Source organism: Squalius cephalus, assembly GCF_949319135.1.
Source record: "Squalius cephalus genome assembly, chromosome: 6".
NCBI lineage: Eukaryota > Metazoa > Chordata > Actinopteri > Cypriniformes > Leuciscidae > Squalius > Squalius cephalus.
In genome coordinates this window covers 18117786-18134790 of record NC_137127.1, presented here as the reverse complement: position 1 = coordinate 18134790, position 17005 = coordinate 18117786, and the positions used below count along the sequence as shown (strand labels likewise).

The following is a 17005-nucleotide window of genomic DNA, read 5'->3' as shown; positions in this document are numbered from 1 at the left end:
GCCTTTGTGTTTATTGCAGTCTCACAAGGGCCATAAAATGTGCTAAGTCTGATCACGTATATTACATAATTAAGGCTGAATTTATAAAAAAAATGCCCTCTTGCTATCTAGTTAACTGGAAAAAGTGTATGGTTGTAGACACAGAGCACAGTTGAGTTCTGGAGTAAAAATGTTATTTATTTTTACCACATGAAAATTATTTTCATTAGATTATTTCACAATGCTCTATGAGATACTTAATTTATTCCACAATAAAAATGAATTTAAGCATAGTTTCGCACCATTGTCTTTTTTATGGTTTTCTTTATTTTGATTTGTTTGATGAATAAATTAATGGAAAGATACTTTGAGAACCAAAGCCCATCTATTTACATTTATATAACCCATATATTTACACAACAAATGAATACAATTTAAAGAATCTATTTAAAAGATTTGGCAGCTTTCCTTAGTAATAAATGTGTATAACCTCAATGTTCATTGAAGTCAAAATCCAGTTTTAACACTACATGCCTTTTGAGCGAGGCTTTTAGCCTTGATTTCTTGATCTATAATCTTGAAAACAATTGCACCTAAATGACAAATTATTGGGTGAACATTTGATCTAAAAAAAAACTACTATGCACATAAAGTAAATTATATGGGATCAGCCCAGGTATGGTATTTTTCTGCAGCAACCTCCAGACTCAAAATAAATATTAAAACTTAATTTCACAGCATTTGCCCGCGTTATCAATAGGCCTGATTTATAGATGTGATTAAAGGATTTGCAGTACTGGTAACTTGTCTACAATGCAGTCAGCATGTGCACACAATATTGCATTATGCTCAGTTGAGGAAAGCATAGCACTTTCACTGTACCCTCTTTATAATTTATTAATTCACAGCAGCAAGTTCATCTAATCAATAAAAATGAACTATTGCCATTGTGCCTTTTGAACCTGGCGGTGGCCTAAAGCACTTAACCACTTCATGTGACAGTCCCTATAATTAATGTTATGAATAAAAGCAGCTGTTAATGACATTCTTATCAGAAACACTGCTGATTTTATAGACATTTAAAAGACAATAAATCCATGCATTAAGTGTCTCATATGTTTATGTTCAGTTTTCCTGCTTGTTCTGTCATTCTGAACTCTCTCTCTCTCTCTCTCTCTCTCTCTCTCTGTATATGTATATGTATATGTATATGTATGTATGTATGTATGTATGTATATATATATATATATATATATATATATATATATATATATATATGTATATATATATATATATATATGTATATATATATATATATATATATATGGTGGACCATCATTGACTAGCAGTTGTGCAACTTATGTGAGACACATGCCAAAAATGTGCTGTAAAAATGTGCATGTTTAATACAGGGATGAAGAAAACAAAAGTAAATTTACTGTATTTAAAATAACAAAACTCCACATGACAATCTAGGAAGTGTGACATGACTATTATACTGACAAACCATAAAGGCTAACCACACATAAAAAAACATGAAGAATACAAAAAAAACATAAAAAAAAATAATTGGAAATATGTTACAGTATGAGAAAGGGAAGAAAAAGGGCATGACATTTCTGTACAGTTTGGACCTAGGCCATATCTAGGCCAGGTTATTATGTCTGCAGTCATAATATGGCCATAAAAGTCATTCGGCTGGACAGTGAGTCAGACAAACCCATATATGTGGGAGATTCCACCTGCACTTGGGAAAAAAGAAAGAAAAAGTATTCGCAAAAAAAGGAAATTTGCAACTTAGTCATCTGTTTACATATTTACTATATGTTTATTTTATTATAAAAAAGGCTTTATTATAATATGGATGTCTGCCTAAGGACTGTTGTATATGTGGAACACTTCATACTAAAAAGAAAAAAAGAAAACAAAAAAACCCAGAGAAATAATGTTGAACTTTTGCATGCTTGCATAAATAAAAAACAATTAAGCATAAAATTAAGCATTAAGCAATAGCATAGAGCATATGCTCTATTGTGAATATATTCAATACAAACATGCAAATATACACTCACCTAAAGGATTATTAGGAACACCATACTAATACTGTGTTTGACCCCCTTTCGCCTTCAGAACTGCCTTAATTCTACGTGGCATTGATTCAACAAGGTGCTGAAAGCATTCTTTAGAAATGTTGGCCCATATTGATAGGATAGCATCTTGCAGTTGGAGATTTGTGGGATGCACATCCAGGGCACGAAGCTCCCGTTCCACCACATCCCAAAGATGATCTATTGGGTTTAGATCTGGTGACTGGGGGGCCCATTTTAGTACAGTGAACTCATTGTCATGTTCAAGAAGCCAATTTGAAATGATTCGAGCTTTGTGACATGGTGCATTATCCTGCTGGAAGTAGCCATCAGAGGATGGGTACATGGTGGTCATAAAGGGATGGACATGGTCAGAAACAATGCTCAGGTAGGCCGTGGCATTTAAACGATGCCCAAAAAAACATCCCCCACACCATTACACCTCCACCACCAGCCTGCACAGTGGTAACAAGGCATGATGGATCCATGTTCTCATTCTGTTTACGCCAAATTCTGACTCTACCATCTGAATGTCTCAACAGAAATCGAGACTCATCAGACAAGGCAACATTTTTCTAGTCTTCAACTGTCCAATTTTGGTGAGCTCGTGCAAATTGTAGCCTCTTTTTCCTATTTGTAGTGGAGATGAGTTGTACCCGGTGGGGTCTTCTGCTGTTGTAGCCCATCCGCCTCAAGGTTGTGCGTGTTGTGGCTTCACAAATGCTTTGCTGCATACCTCGGTTGTAACGAGTGGTTATTTCAGTCAAAGTTGCTCTTCTATCAGCTTGAATCAGTCGGCCCATTCTCCTCTGACCTCTAGCATCAACAAGGCATTTTCGCCCACAGGACTGCCGCATACTGGATGTTTTTCCCTTTTCACACCATTCTTTGTAAACCCTAGAAATGGTTGTGCGTGAAAATCCCAGTAACTGAGCAGATTGTGAAAGACCGGCCCGTCTGGCACCAACAACCATGCCACGCTCAAAATTGCTTAAATCACCTTTCTTTCCCATTCTGACATTCAGTTTGGAGTTCAGGAGATTGGCTGCGTCCGAAACCGCATACTCAATGAGTAGGTACTTATTTTCAATGAGTACTTACTTAACGAGCGCTAAAAGAGTAGGTACTTTATAGCCAAATCTCGTTGAGTATGAATGCGAACCGGACATCTGCCATGTTGACGTTATCATGTGACCTACGACGCATTATCACACGCGCAACAACTTAAAAGATTTGAACGACACGTTTAATTCATCTATTTGTAAATATTGATATTGATTAAACTTGCTCATTTTGAAGAAACTGCGGCCCATTTATTTTGTGAATACATTTAGGGTTGATTAAAGTTCTTATACTTAACCCTACTAATGTGACCCACCGTTTTATCCTTACAATATTATTTATTTTTATTACGAAATCCCAAAATGGTCATCTCTTGAATGTTGTTAATTTCTTTATTTTATAATAACCAAACATTTTTATCCACAAGCAAAAGTGGCTAACTGCTTTATGTTTTCCTCTTTTTCTTGTTAACTCTCGTTTCATCCCTCAGGCCTAGGCCTATAAATATTTTTTTTTAAATGCATTTTTAAATGTATTATAATGAATTATTTAAGAAAAAATATATTAAAATATTCAACCTTGTACTAGGTTATTTTTTCCTGTGTAAAAAATCTCATATTATGTATGCAAACCCATGATATATATATATATATACACCTCATAACATCAGTAACTCAACAGCCCTACCTAGAACGGGTTTCCTCAGCGTATGTAATGTCTGCACAAAGGGCAGCTGTGCAAAGATTTGCCTTTGGAGAAAACTGTTGATTTTATACTCAAAAAAATGTAAGTACCATTAATATTAAAAATTAATATTACCCCAGAATGAATTGCATTGATATCCAACCCCAAAACATACAATAATAACAACGATAAATGCTGACCAAATTTAAATTACTGAAAATAGTAGTAAAAAGTATATAGTGAACATATCTACATTTGCATTCAAACAATTAAATAAAGCATTAATTAAATAATTATATTGTATTTACTGACAACAATGAGAAATATTAATAAATTAGTAAAAGAATGAATGAAAGTCACCATCACACAATAAACAAATGCATATACATGTCAACACATGAAACAAAGCTTTATTCAAACTACAATCATGTATGTAGGCTAAAGGCGCTGAGGTTGTTGCGTGTTGTGTTGTGCTTCACAATCTGAGGCAATAAGGGCAGGTGGAGTGATGGAGGGACTCGTAATGGCAGGTGGAGTGATGGAGGGACTCGTAAGGGCTGGTCTCGTAAGGGCAGGTGGAGTGATGGAGGGACTCGTAAGGGCTGGTCTCGTAAGGGCAGGTGGAGTGATGGAGGGACTCATGGCACCATCTCCAGGATTCAGCTCTGGGCTCCTCATCCTCAGTGCTCACACCAGCCTGCTGACATTTCAGATTCTACAAAATGCACAAACATAACACAAAAGCAGTCATTTTAACCACACAATGTCATATGATTTCAGTATTATTTAGAAGACAAAACCACTTTTTTTCACAAACGCCGCCATCATCTTCCCTTGCAGGTCCTGCTCCACTACAAAAGCTGTGCAGCTAATGCACAGAAATCAAGAATCAGAAAAGTGCTGTAATAGCTCTGTTTGAAATTACAATAATTAGTTGTTGTTATTAATTTCTGTGGTATACTCACTCAAAGCCTTTGATGGCAGCATTCAGCTTCATGAGCCACTCTCCACCGGATAAAAACACATCTGTTCATCTGACCCTGTAACATCCAGACAAGATTCACATTACCTCTGTGATTTATGAGCTTGTTTTAACTTTTTATCCAACATAAATGTTCCTCAATTTATCAACAGTAATGGACAAATAAAATAGATAACTTATGTTTATTACTTTATAGATTTGTTCTACATAATAGCACACATTCATCACTCAGATGTCTATTTCATGTTGCGATGTGCTCTTCTGCAATACTTACCGAAGATTTTCCTGTCAGAAGTAAATAGACATTTAAAATAAGAAAAATGTATATGGTTTATGTAAATCCACGTTAGAGACGTAACTTACGTGTCCGGAGCTCGCCTGTTAGCTAACGTTATACATAATAAAACGTGTTTTTACAGCAAAATCACAACTATACTAGCTACACGGTGTAACGTCTTTACACCTTCAACAATTCAACAGTTTACTCTACAGTAGTTCAACACATGCAATTTTAACACAAGGACCCGTGTTTACTCACATTTGAAAGCACCCGCGTCGCTGATCTCTGCGATATGTTTGATAATGACGTATCCTCTCGCGTGGCCTCCTGGGATAGAAAAGTATTCATCTTCGAGCTCTTCAAAATCTGGGTTGAAGCAGTAAGCCATCCGGGAACTTCTCGCCTACTCTTTTATGAGTACTAAGGTTTCGGACATACTACTCCGTTCACGTACTGTTTTCCCCTACTATATAGTAGGAAAGTAGGAATATTCGGACGCACTATAAGTATACGTACGCCCGAATCTCGCGATAATTAGTACGTCACTCTGGTAATTCTCGCCTACTCTTTTATGGATACTAAGGATTCGGACATACTTATTCGCTCGCCTACTGCTTTTTCCATACTATATAGTAGGGAAGTATGCGGTTTCGGACGCAGCCACTGTCTTGACCAGGACCACACCCCTAAATGCATTGAAGCAACTGCCATGTGATTGGTTGATTAGATAATTGCATTAATGAGAAATTGAACAGGTGTTCCTAATAATCCTTTAGGTGAGTGTAGATCACAATATATCTCAAGTGCTTTACTGCTTTAAGAAGAAAAGTTTTTTATTAAAAATGTTTTTAATAAAATAAAAGAATTTTTTTTTTTAAAAGTGTACACCTCAAAATCTATGAACTTCCGTTCAAGGCAGTTTTATAGGATCACTGATATACTAGTGCATTATAATTCATTTTAGTTAGTTTTAGTAAATTTTCCGACCTGGTTGAGATAAGTTTGGATGAAAAAAAAAAGGGGAAAAGAAAGCAGAATGAAACAGACACAATCCACTGTCAGAGGGAGATTTAGGTTTAATGGAGTAAAGCCAAGGCATGTTTCTGACAGTATGACAATTTTGCCCATAAAACCATAGTATCTTCACTCCAACAGACCCATTAACTATGCTGAACCCTTCTCTCTCCATGGCATGCTGTTAAAACGGGTGTCCAATCCTGGAGGGCCACGTTTCAGCTAATAAACACACCAGAACCAGCTAATCATGTGTTGAATTCGGAACCACATCCTGTACTAGTCTATACTAAATGTTTCTCGAGCATCAAATCAGCATATTAGAATGATTTCTGAAGGATCATGTGACACTGAAGACTGGAGTAATGGTGTTGAAAATTCAGCTTTGCTACCAAAGGAATAAATTACATTTTTAAATATATTCAAATAGAAAACTGGCTCATGTGTGATGCAGGTGACACAAAGACATGAGCTGTTTGTCAAAATGATATGCAAAATGGGGATAAATAATTAATGAATCATTAGACAATTGTTCAGCAAGAAAAAACTAATGCAAAGGTGCAGTAAGAAATATTTAAGCGTGGTAGAAACCTGCCCTTCCTACAATTTAGAATTGAGGAATGAGAATAACAACAATAAAAACTACTCAACTTGGCTTGAAATCAATTATAGGAACGGCAAAGAGGTCACACATAAAACTATGACCAAAAAATAAAACTAAAATAATAAAAGAAGGTGTGGGCAAATGTGAACATTTACAGCTATGTATTCAGTGGCGGAGCCAAGATATTTTCATTGGTGTGGCCAGGCAGGGGCCATCAACCAGTCTGGGGTGGCACAGAAATGTTCATTATTCAAACATAAAAAATAAGTTTGACTATAACTTACTGGGCTACGTCTCCCAAAAGCATTGTAGGCCTAAGTAGATCGTTGAACCATTGCCATCAATGGTCTCTGCGATCAACTTAGGTCACAATGCATTTGAGAAACGCAGCCCTGGACAGTTTTAGTGCCTACAACACTACTGAATACAATTCACGAGTTCACACTTACAAATAATCAGAAAGAGTAAGAGAGTATGTGTATTTAGCGTTCTGTCAGAGGGGAGGGCTCCGATTTTGGAATATGGGCCGAACCGTAAAATTTTTTAGGTTTTGACGCTGCTTTAATCATCTCCACATTTAACCAAGTTGTATTTACCCAGCTGTTCAGAGATAAATAAACTCAATTCTGGTCAAGATAAAAAAGACAGAAATGGCTAATTGTGAGCAGGGTGGCCACGGCCCCCTAGCTCCGCCCCTGAATGAATTATATTATTGTATTTTTAAACAGGAAGTAAAAAGTGTCAGCTGATTCTGACCTTCCACTCAGAAGTCCATAGAGAGAGAACGCTGCTGGACAGGGTTACGCACCATCACCACATTGCGTCCACGGGCGAAAACATCATTGTAGCCGATTTCTTCCATCACACGTCTCTCCAGCCCCAGATCTTCATCTTCAAGTGCCTCGTGCAGACTCTGTGCGCTGTAAGCGTGTGAGCGCGGATCGTGCGTGAAAGGTTGCGAGCGCGAGCTGCTCCTGCGTCCGTGGAAACTGCCCCAGCCTCTGGCCCCGACAACCGTACTCAGCTCCTCAGAGCCCTGCGAGAGATGATGCGCTCTGGTTGCCATAACAAAGGAGGCAGCGTTGCTCTGAGCTCCACAGTGATGCTCGTGGACGCAGCGGGACATGCTGGAGGACCGGCGGAGTTTCTGCAGACCCTCCAGCTCCTCCGACAGCTCGTCCGGCAGCTCAGCTTCCCGCATGGAGAACAGCTCATACTGAGGCGGCTCCAGCACCTCCTGCATCTCTGCAGTGCTGAATAAACCTTTACGGCTCAAAACCTGCAGGAGATAAATACATATTAGCAATGTCACAATGTTGGTGCAAGTTAAACGTCCATGCACCAATAAATAAATAAATACTAGGGTTAACATCAGTGTAAAATACCGTTTCACGAACTATTCTACTTTAGTAATTTTATGTATTTCTGAGTGAAAAGGAAACTCTCGCCAAAATGCAACCTAGGGTCTTTTTGTTAATCTACCCGAGGCAAACTTTCGTTTAAAAGCATAATTAGAATGGAAACTCCACTTTTAAGTTTGACCATATTTTCGTTTTCGGTCAAACTGCCTTTTGAATGGGAGTGCTTGGGGCACGACTATGATAGCATCAAAATCGCTATTTTTAAAACACTAAGAAGGCTCGACACAACATGAAACTTTGCTCGAAGTATCACCAGGGGCTCTACACATGAACTCGAGCATTGAGTAAACTCTGTGTACACAAACAATGTTCTCAATGCTCGAGTTCATGTGTAGAGTATATCTACCACGAATATCTACCACAATTATTTATTGACTTCATCATGGATTTATTAAAAACTTGTTAAACTGAAAAACTCGAATTATAAAGGTGATAAGTAATTTAAAGTAAATATATGTGTGTGTGCGTGTGTGTGTGCGTGTGTGTGTGTGTGTGTGTGTTTGATATATATATACATATATATATATACACATATATATATATATATATATATATATATATATATATATACATATATATATATACACATATATATATATATATATATATATATATATATATATATATATATATATATACATATATATACACATATATATATATATATATATATATATATATATATATATATATATATATATATATACATATATATACACATATATATATATATATATATATATATATATATATATATATATATATATATATATATATATATATATATATATATATATGAAGACTTCAGAAAAGCAAAAGCCTCAAAGTGCCATCTGAAATTTCCTTCTAGAATGATCATTTTTATCAAGCTTGTATGTTTATGTTCAGTTATTTCACTTTAATGGCAATTAAAATTACCTATTAATTGTCATTAAAGTGAAATTACTGAACTTAAAAATACGAGCTTGAAAAAAAATGCTCATTTTAGAAGAAAATTTCAGATGGCACTTAGAGGCTTTTGCTTTTCTGAAGTCTTCATATATATATATATATATATTAGGGCTGTCAAAAGATTAATCGCGATTAATCGCATCCAAAATAAAAGTTTGTGTTTACATAATATATGTGTGTGTATGGAGTATAATTATTTTGTATATATAAATACACACACATGCATGTATATATTTAAGAAATATTTGCATGCATATACTGTATATATATTTATATAGTTTATATTATATATAAATATAATTTTTTTATATATATAAATAACATTTTTCTTAAATATATACATGCATGTGTGTGTATTTATATATACAAATTTAATTATACACAGTACACACACATATATTATTAAAAACGAACTTTTATTTTGGATGCGATTAATCGCGATTAATATTTTGACAGCCCTAATATATATATATATATATATATATATATATATATATATATATATATATAAATATATAAAATATAATACAAGACAAAATTAGAAGATCATTGCAAAATGGAATTTGGCACAATAACCTCCATTATCTTGTATTTTTTTAAATAATGAAAGCCACAACCGTACGGATGATGTTTTCCATAAATCAACCCTTGCTATTGGTCAAACAAACAGACCCAAAGTCACACCATTGGCTGAGTCAATATTGCAGTGTTGCTAAAGCTGAAATAAACAAAAGCACTAGTAATGTTTTGATAGCGCCATGTGTTTACTTTTTTTCAGGGAAATCAACCTACAAACGGCTTATGTATATAAGAGGCTGAATTGGTTGAAAATGTATATAACTTTAATGTGAATTTCTGACACCTAGGAGGCTGGTAATTTGTCATTCTAAATGGTGATTTCTCAATATGAATAGTCACCTTCTTTCTCGGCTGCTTCATCTGTATAAATACAGATATGATGAGAAGAAGAAAAACAACACCAGTGGCCAGTCCAATCACAGTGCAATGAGTTTTACTCATATTCTGGAAAAAACCTTTAGACTTCTTTTCTGAGAGAGACGGGACAATAAAGACAAAATAAAGCAGAAGAGGACAGGGTCATGAGTGAGGAAAAATTCATATTTTCCACCTAAATCAGAACAATGACAATAAAACTGAATTTATGAATCCTTATTACTGCTTTACATAACCAGGGCTCATGGCATTTTCTGCACTCCATAATAACCCTTATAACCCTTAAACATATGATGTCCAATCCTTCATAGACTAATAATTCAGAATGCAGAAATATCATGTGCTTTATATACTCAACATTCATTTAGTGGACATCAGTTCATTGAGGTCAAACCCCTGAAGGAGGGAATCTAGTTCTGTGAAAGATATCGACAAAAACATTGATTTGCTTGCAAAATTCTTAAGAAAGCTTTTGCATCTCATTAGCGACACTAGTTGGAAAACGGTCATGTGAAAGCACATTTTTACCTTTGCAATTGCTCTCATCCCAGGGAAACACACAGTTCTGAACACCATTACAGACCAGAGTATTGTTGATGCACATGTTGCTGTGACAGAAAAATGCGTTGGCCGAACACGGAGCTGCAAAACAGAGTTTTTAAAGGATTAGTTCACCTCAAAATGAAAATTTCCTGATAATTTACTCAACCCCAATGCCATCCAAGATGTTCATGTCTTTCTTTCTTCAGTGGAAAAGAAATTAAGTTTTTTGAGGAAAAAATTTCAGGATTTTTCTCCACACAATGGACTTCAACGGTAACCAAATTGTTAAAGTCCAAATCAATGCAGTTTCAAAGGGCTCTGCACGATCCCAGCTGAGCAATAAGGTCTTATCTAGCGAAACGATCGGTCATTTTCTATGTAAAAAAAAAAAAGTATATACTTTTTAACCACAATTGTTCGTCTTGTGCTGGTCTGCGACGCGCCAGGCATTACGTAATCACGTTGGAAAGGTCACGCGTCACGTCATCTATTTGTTATTTATTTGTATATAAGTTATTTGTCTGTGTACTCCCTTTCAAAAAGGTAGGGAAGGGCGAAAAATTCCATCTCATTTTCTCCTCCAACTTCAAAATCGTCCGACATCTTTGTTTTAATTTATTTAAAAAAAAAAATTTTCGTGACCTTTCCAACGTGATGACGCAATACCATCTCAGAGATGGTACAAGACGGGCATTTGTGGTTAAAAAGTATATATATATATATATTTTTTTTTTATAGAAAATGACCGATCGTTTCGCTAGATAAGACCCTATTGTTCAGCTGGGATCGTGCAGAGCCCTTTGAAGCACTTCAAAGCCCTTTGAAACTGCATTGATTTGGACTTCAACAATTTAGCGGGTTACCGTTGAAGTCCATTGTGTGGAGAAAAATCCTGAAATTTTTTCCTCAAAAAACTTAATTTCTTTTCCACTGAAGAAAGAAAGACATGAACATCTTGGATGGCATTGGGGAGAGTAAATTATCAGGAAATTTTCATTTTGAGGTGAACTAATCCTTTAATGAGATGAAAGCTAGACAAACATGCAATGCCCATAATATCCACACGGTGGACCTCTTACACCACATGTTTGAAATCTAGTACCAATGGTTAGTTATTGTGTCATGCAAAACTACTGAAGTACAATATTCTGACAGATTTTTAGTTAAAGATGGTTTTTGTGTGCTTTTTATAGTTATAATGTATTCCTAGACAAAGGATTGAAGATAAAGGACAATTTTACCCAAAAAGTTATTAAAATCTATAAAAATTTGATTAAAAAAAAAAATCTCCTTTTGCATTCAATGGAAAAATAACAGCATATGTGTATAGAACGACATGAGGGTAGTGACAGAATTTTCCTTTTTTTGGTAACCTATAAATTGAATAAAATTACAGAGAGTAAAAAGGTTTGTGAATGCTTACGTTCAGAAAAGACCGTAAAGAGCATCCGGAACCGACTCAGTTTGCTGTTCTCGTCGGCCCACATTCGAACAACACCCACGGGATTATCAAGTGTGATGTCATTGGCAACAGTGCTGCAGAACTTGGCCTTTAGATCTTCAATGGCGTTACTGCCTTCATAGATCGCAACAAAGTTTTTCTTGCACTCATTTGAGTTCTCCATCTGATACTCCAGAAAGCGGAGATAGATCTGTGTGTGAAATAGACACAAACAGAGACAGGTAATGCTACTGTAAGTATGTATAATGGTACACACAGGGCTCTACAGTGCAAACAAAATTACAGCATGCAACAGTGAAAATATATTTGGTTGCACCGGTGCGAATGACCCGATCAAAGCTAATGTACAACAAGTGTATAATCAAATACGAATTAAAACTACAACTGCCAAAATGCATCCAAACTGCACAATAGTTCAGTTTCACACTGTGATTGACTGCTTTAAATGGCTTCAGTCAACACAGCAAGTGTGAGATAGTTTTGTGCGAGGAACTACACAGAGGTGCAGCAAGTTAACATGCATGATTTCAGCACGGTTGCAAATGTGATATTGATTTATCTTATTGTGATTTGTAATATTGATTTGTGATATTGATGAATAACCAAGAAGTTAATATTAAGTGACTTACATTTTAGGCACCATATTAAAAAGGTAAAAGAGTAGCAATACCCAAGAGCACGTAGATGTGAATTTGAGAACTTGTACAATAAATATTCATACTTGTATGTGAACATTTACACTCACAGCTCCAATGTGAAAATCTGTAAAATAAAAATCTGAAGTTGAATGTTAAAATTTGCACTCGCAATAGTCACAAACCTGTATTCTGAATCTGAAGCTGCAGACAAGTAGTCACAAATGTGTCAAATGACATTCTCAGAAATACAATGACAGACACAAACTTGTAATATATATATATGCATTTAATCTTACATTCACATTCGCAGTGCAATCTCAATTAGGCACTTGCAACTTCTCAAATCTGTCACTGCAATTTCATATTTCACACCTTGACTTTTGATACTCTTTTCGCGATATATTAGTGCAAAACTAACTTGTGCACTTGAAACTCAGTGGCGGCGAGAGAGAAAGGGGGGCGGGAGCAGGGGTGTTCAAATGAGCCGTTTTATTGGTTGGCGCCTAGCCAATGAAATAGGCCTTCTATTGTACATGATGATGTCACGAAAACCGTGTCCTCTGGGACGATCTGAAACACTAACATGGCTTAATGCATTAGACTGATATTAAAAGAAATAAATGATATTATAAAATTCAGTAAACACCATAGTATGGTGCATACTACAGAAAAGCAGATGCCATTTTTATTTTACAGGTTTTCACATTGGAGCTGTGAGCGCAAATGTTCGTGTACAAATATGAATATTTATTGTACATGTTCTCAAATTCACATCTACGTGCTCTCGAGTTTTAATACTCTTTTACCTTCATACAATATTGTCTGGTTTTGCTCTATTTCATCAACAAAAATAGTTCCAAACAAAGTCACAGCTGAGCCGCTGCGCATATCCGAGAAAAGACACAGCGAGGTTTTGTTGAGGAATGAATCTCTTTGATTTGGGTGAATGAAAGATTCAGTGACCCATTGACAAATGCTGTGTCTCAATTCAGAGGCTGCATCCTCCGAAGGATACATTCGAACCACGTCACCACGGTGCGACGAAGGCTGTCCCAATTCAAAGGCTCCTTCAAATGTGTCCTTCGTTTCCTATGAAATGAAGGATAAAACAGATGGACCCTTAGAGGCCTCACGTAAGGCCGGAGACGTGTTCTCTGGAGTGACGAATCATGCTTCTGTCTGGCAATCCAATGAACGAGTCTGGGTTTGCCGGTTGGCAGGAGAACGGTACTTGCCTTGCCTGACTGCATTGTGCCAAGTGTAAAGTCTGGTGGAGGGGGGATTATAGACAGTGTAGGGTTGTTTTTCAGGGGTTGGACTTGGCCCCTTAGTTCCAGTGAAATGAACTCTTAATGCTTCAGCATAAGACATTTTGGACAATTTCAAACTCCCAACTGTGTGGGAACAGTTTAGGGATGGCCCCTTCCTGTTCTAACATGACTGCGCACCAGTGCTCAAAGCAAGGTCCATAAAGACATGGATGAGTGAGTTTGGTGTGGAGGAACTTGACTGGCCTGCACAGAGTCCTGACCTCAACCCGATAGAAGACCTTTGGGATGAATTAAGAGCGGAGACTGCAAGGTTACTTTCACTCATCAACAGCAGCTGTCACAGTTGCTAGGCGACAATAACAGTCCTCCGTAGGCTAGACCGTCTCATTTAACAACGTTCAGTCCGACCTTCGCACCCTTGAAGGCTTGGCCTTTGAAGTCCAAGTCCTTTGAATGATGCAGAATTTGAATTGGGACACAGCCAAAGTTCCTGAAAGAATCAGCTGTTTCAAATGAATCTATTGAATGAATGATTCAGTAACAAAGACAGTGACATGTTGCCACCTACTGGTGGGTTTAGTTCCATTTTTAAAGTACCATTTCAATTATTTTAATAATTAAATATTTCTAGATTCAAAACTTTACATTTTAAATTGAAATAAATATAAATTGAAGAATTTGACATTTAATAAGGTTAGAAGAAAATGCCTCCTACAAAGGTTCAAAAAAACATCCCTGGAAATAAATTTAAGGAGGCAAATATTCCCCAGTAAAAGTTGATCAGAAAGTGCACCTTAATTTTTGACTGTGCTCCTAATTATTTTTTTAATTAGGGAGCTCAAGTACTCCTAAAAATAAAAGTAAGTGTAGAGCCCTGGCATATAAAGTTTTATTATAATGCTCTATGACATTTTTTTAATTCTAATTCTGTGGAAAATATTTTATATAAAGACGTTGAACTACATAATTGCTCATTCTTCCAACCTATTTCCTAGCTGTACTAGTTTCATGGTCACTATCCTCTCACATAATAATGTCCATTTATTTATTTATTTGGTAAAAAGTTGTGTAAGAAGCAGGATAGCATACATTTCTATAAAATTAACCCCCTCCATGGTGATGCAAAACCATCTACTTGATCTCAGTGACTGTACATGATTCCCTTACTATAATCAGTGTGAGAGGAACAGATGTTTACCCATGGCTGCATTACTAACCTTAGACATCGGTGGAGCTCGTATGGTCCAAATACAATCCAGAGCTTCTCCTGATTTCACCTTGTTTTCCTCGTCAACTTGACTAGATTTGATTATACCATCTGATCCAGACATTTCAAACTGACAGTCTGAGGGGAATAGACAACATTAAAGATAAAGACAATTAAATTAACATTATAGCATTCAAATATTATAACATTATAGCTTGAGAAAGAAACCCGAGAGTCTGCAGACAGCAGCTGGGAAAAGTAATACTAATAAATTCTGGGGCACTGAAATATTTAGGAGTTTACATAACTGATGCACTAAAGATGGAATTTACATGTATATTTGTTGGGCTCTGTAACCATCGCAACTGAAAAAGAGAACACATAAAGTGGTATTCTGATGGATAGCAAAACCTTCAAAAGATCTAGCACTAAGAAAAAGTCTGTTTCTGCAGAACATGCCAGGTCAGGTTTAGTTGTTTATTTAAACTGTTTAAATTATTGGTGCACAAAAAAATATATATATATATAACTGCACAATTTCCAACCATAAACTTTCATGATAAATGTAAAGATTCTTAAACAGATCTTACATATGAAGTCGGTTTGCAGAAGCTTTTATCCAAATCAATAAATGGGACAAACCCCCTGGAATAACCACCTCCCAACCCATGCTCCATATATAAGTGTTATCCGTTTACCTGGAATGGGATTCAAGAGTCCTCCAACATGGAGATGAAAATCAGGATCTGGATGCAAGTGGGGGTTTTGGATAAAAAAATCAAGTGCAACAAAATGAATACAAAAGGAGCAGAGCAAAAAGGCATTAGAGTAAATGATTCTAAGATCTAATTGCAAGATGCATTTACCTGCAGCATATGAATACTCCACCCTGAAACCCATGCCTTCCAGCTCCTCGTCACTAATAAATCTGATCCACATGAAGCGTCCAGAGGAGGTGACAATCCCTGGACTCTTCGTCCCGCAGAACCGATTAATCAACGGAGAGAAAACAAACGGCCCATCACGGATTTCAATGTTATCAAAGCGGCACTCGAAGGACGGCTCGATGTAGTAGATGTCATCGAAGGCGAGCTGGATTCTCTTCCGTGGATGGGCTGATGTAGACGAGAAAGAGGTTATGACTAACATGGGTAACTGTTGTGACTGAGAAACATACACTGCTGTTCAAAAGTTAGGAGCCGGTAAGATTTTTTTCATGTTTTTAAAAGAAATCTCTTCTGCTCACCAATACTACATTTATTTGATCAAAAATACAGAAAAAAACTGTAATATTGTAAAACAGCATCATTACTTGATCCTCCAGTAATCATTCGAATATGCTGATTTGTTGCTCAAGAAGATTTTATTATTATCAATTTTAAAATCAGCAATGTAATTCTGTAAATAAAATAAATAAATAAATTTTTAGGATTGTTTGATAATTAGATTTATAATTTATTTCTATTTATTTGAAATAGAACTCTTTGGAAACATTATAAATGTTTTTGCTGTAACTTTTGATCAATTGAATGCGTCTTTGCTGAATAAAATTCTATCAAATTAAAGAATTAATTTCTTTATAAAAAAAAAAAAACGGTTGCCGTGCATGTTTTACCAAAACAACGAATAGGAAAGAATAAGCATCTCTGCTAGTGGAAGTGAGACTCATACCCTCCAGTATGTACACACACTCCTTGTTTGGTGGGTAGGTGTTGGGGTAGTTTGGGGAACTGAATGATCCTCCATTTGCGGTCTGGATCAAAGTTCCACAGTGAGCAGGTTTCTTATCCTCAACAGCCACATTTTGAGGCAAAGCTAACAGCGCACACACACACACACACACACACATACTTGTTTTTGCTACTG

The 17005-nt window shown here is 36.1% G+C and overlaps 1 protein-coding gene across 2 annotated transcripts in view; it reads right to left on the bottom strand.

Moving 5' to 3' along the window:
* Nucleotides 1-1585: 1585 nt before the first annotated feature.
* Nucleotides 1586-17005, bottom strand: part of neto2b (neuropilin (NRP) and tolloid (TLL)-like 2b) — a 33702-nt gene continuing 18282 nt past the window's right edge. Inside the window, exons 3-11 of one of the 2 annotated variants that reach the window (XM_079874540.1) lie at nt 16811-16954; nt 16006-16254; nt 15838-15885; nt 15150-15277; nt 11985-12213; nt 10547-10660; nt 9983-10113; nt 7501-7971; nt 1586-1726 (exon numbers count right to left, since the gene is read on the bottom strand). In XM_079874540.1, coding sequence (XP_079730666.1) covers nt 1670-1726; nt 7501-7971; nt 9983-10113; nt 10547-10660; nt 11985-12213; nt 15150-15277; nt 15838-15885; nt 16006-16254; nt 16811-16954 — 1571 coding nt within the window. In that variant the 3' untranslated portion in view covers nt 1586-1669. Of the gene's footprint in view, nt 1727-6133; nt 7972-9982; nt 10114-10546; nt 10661-11984; nt 12214-15149; nt 15278-15837; nt 15886-16005; nt 16255-16810; nt 16955-17005 lie in introns of those variants that run through there. The other variant, XM_079874541.1, reaches the window with a different exon arrangement.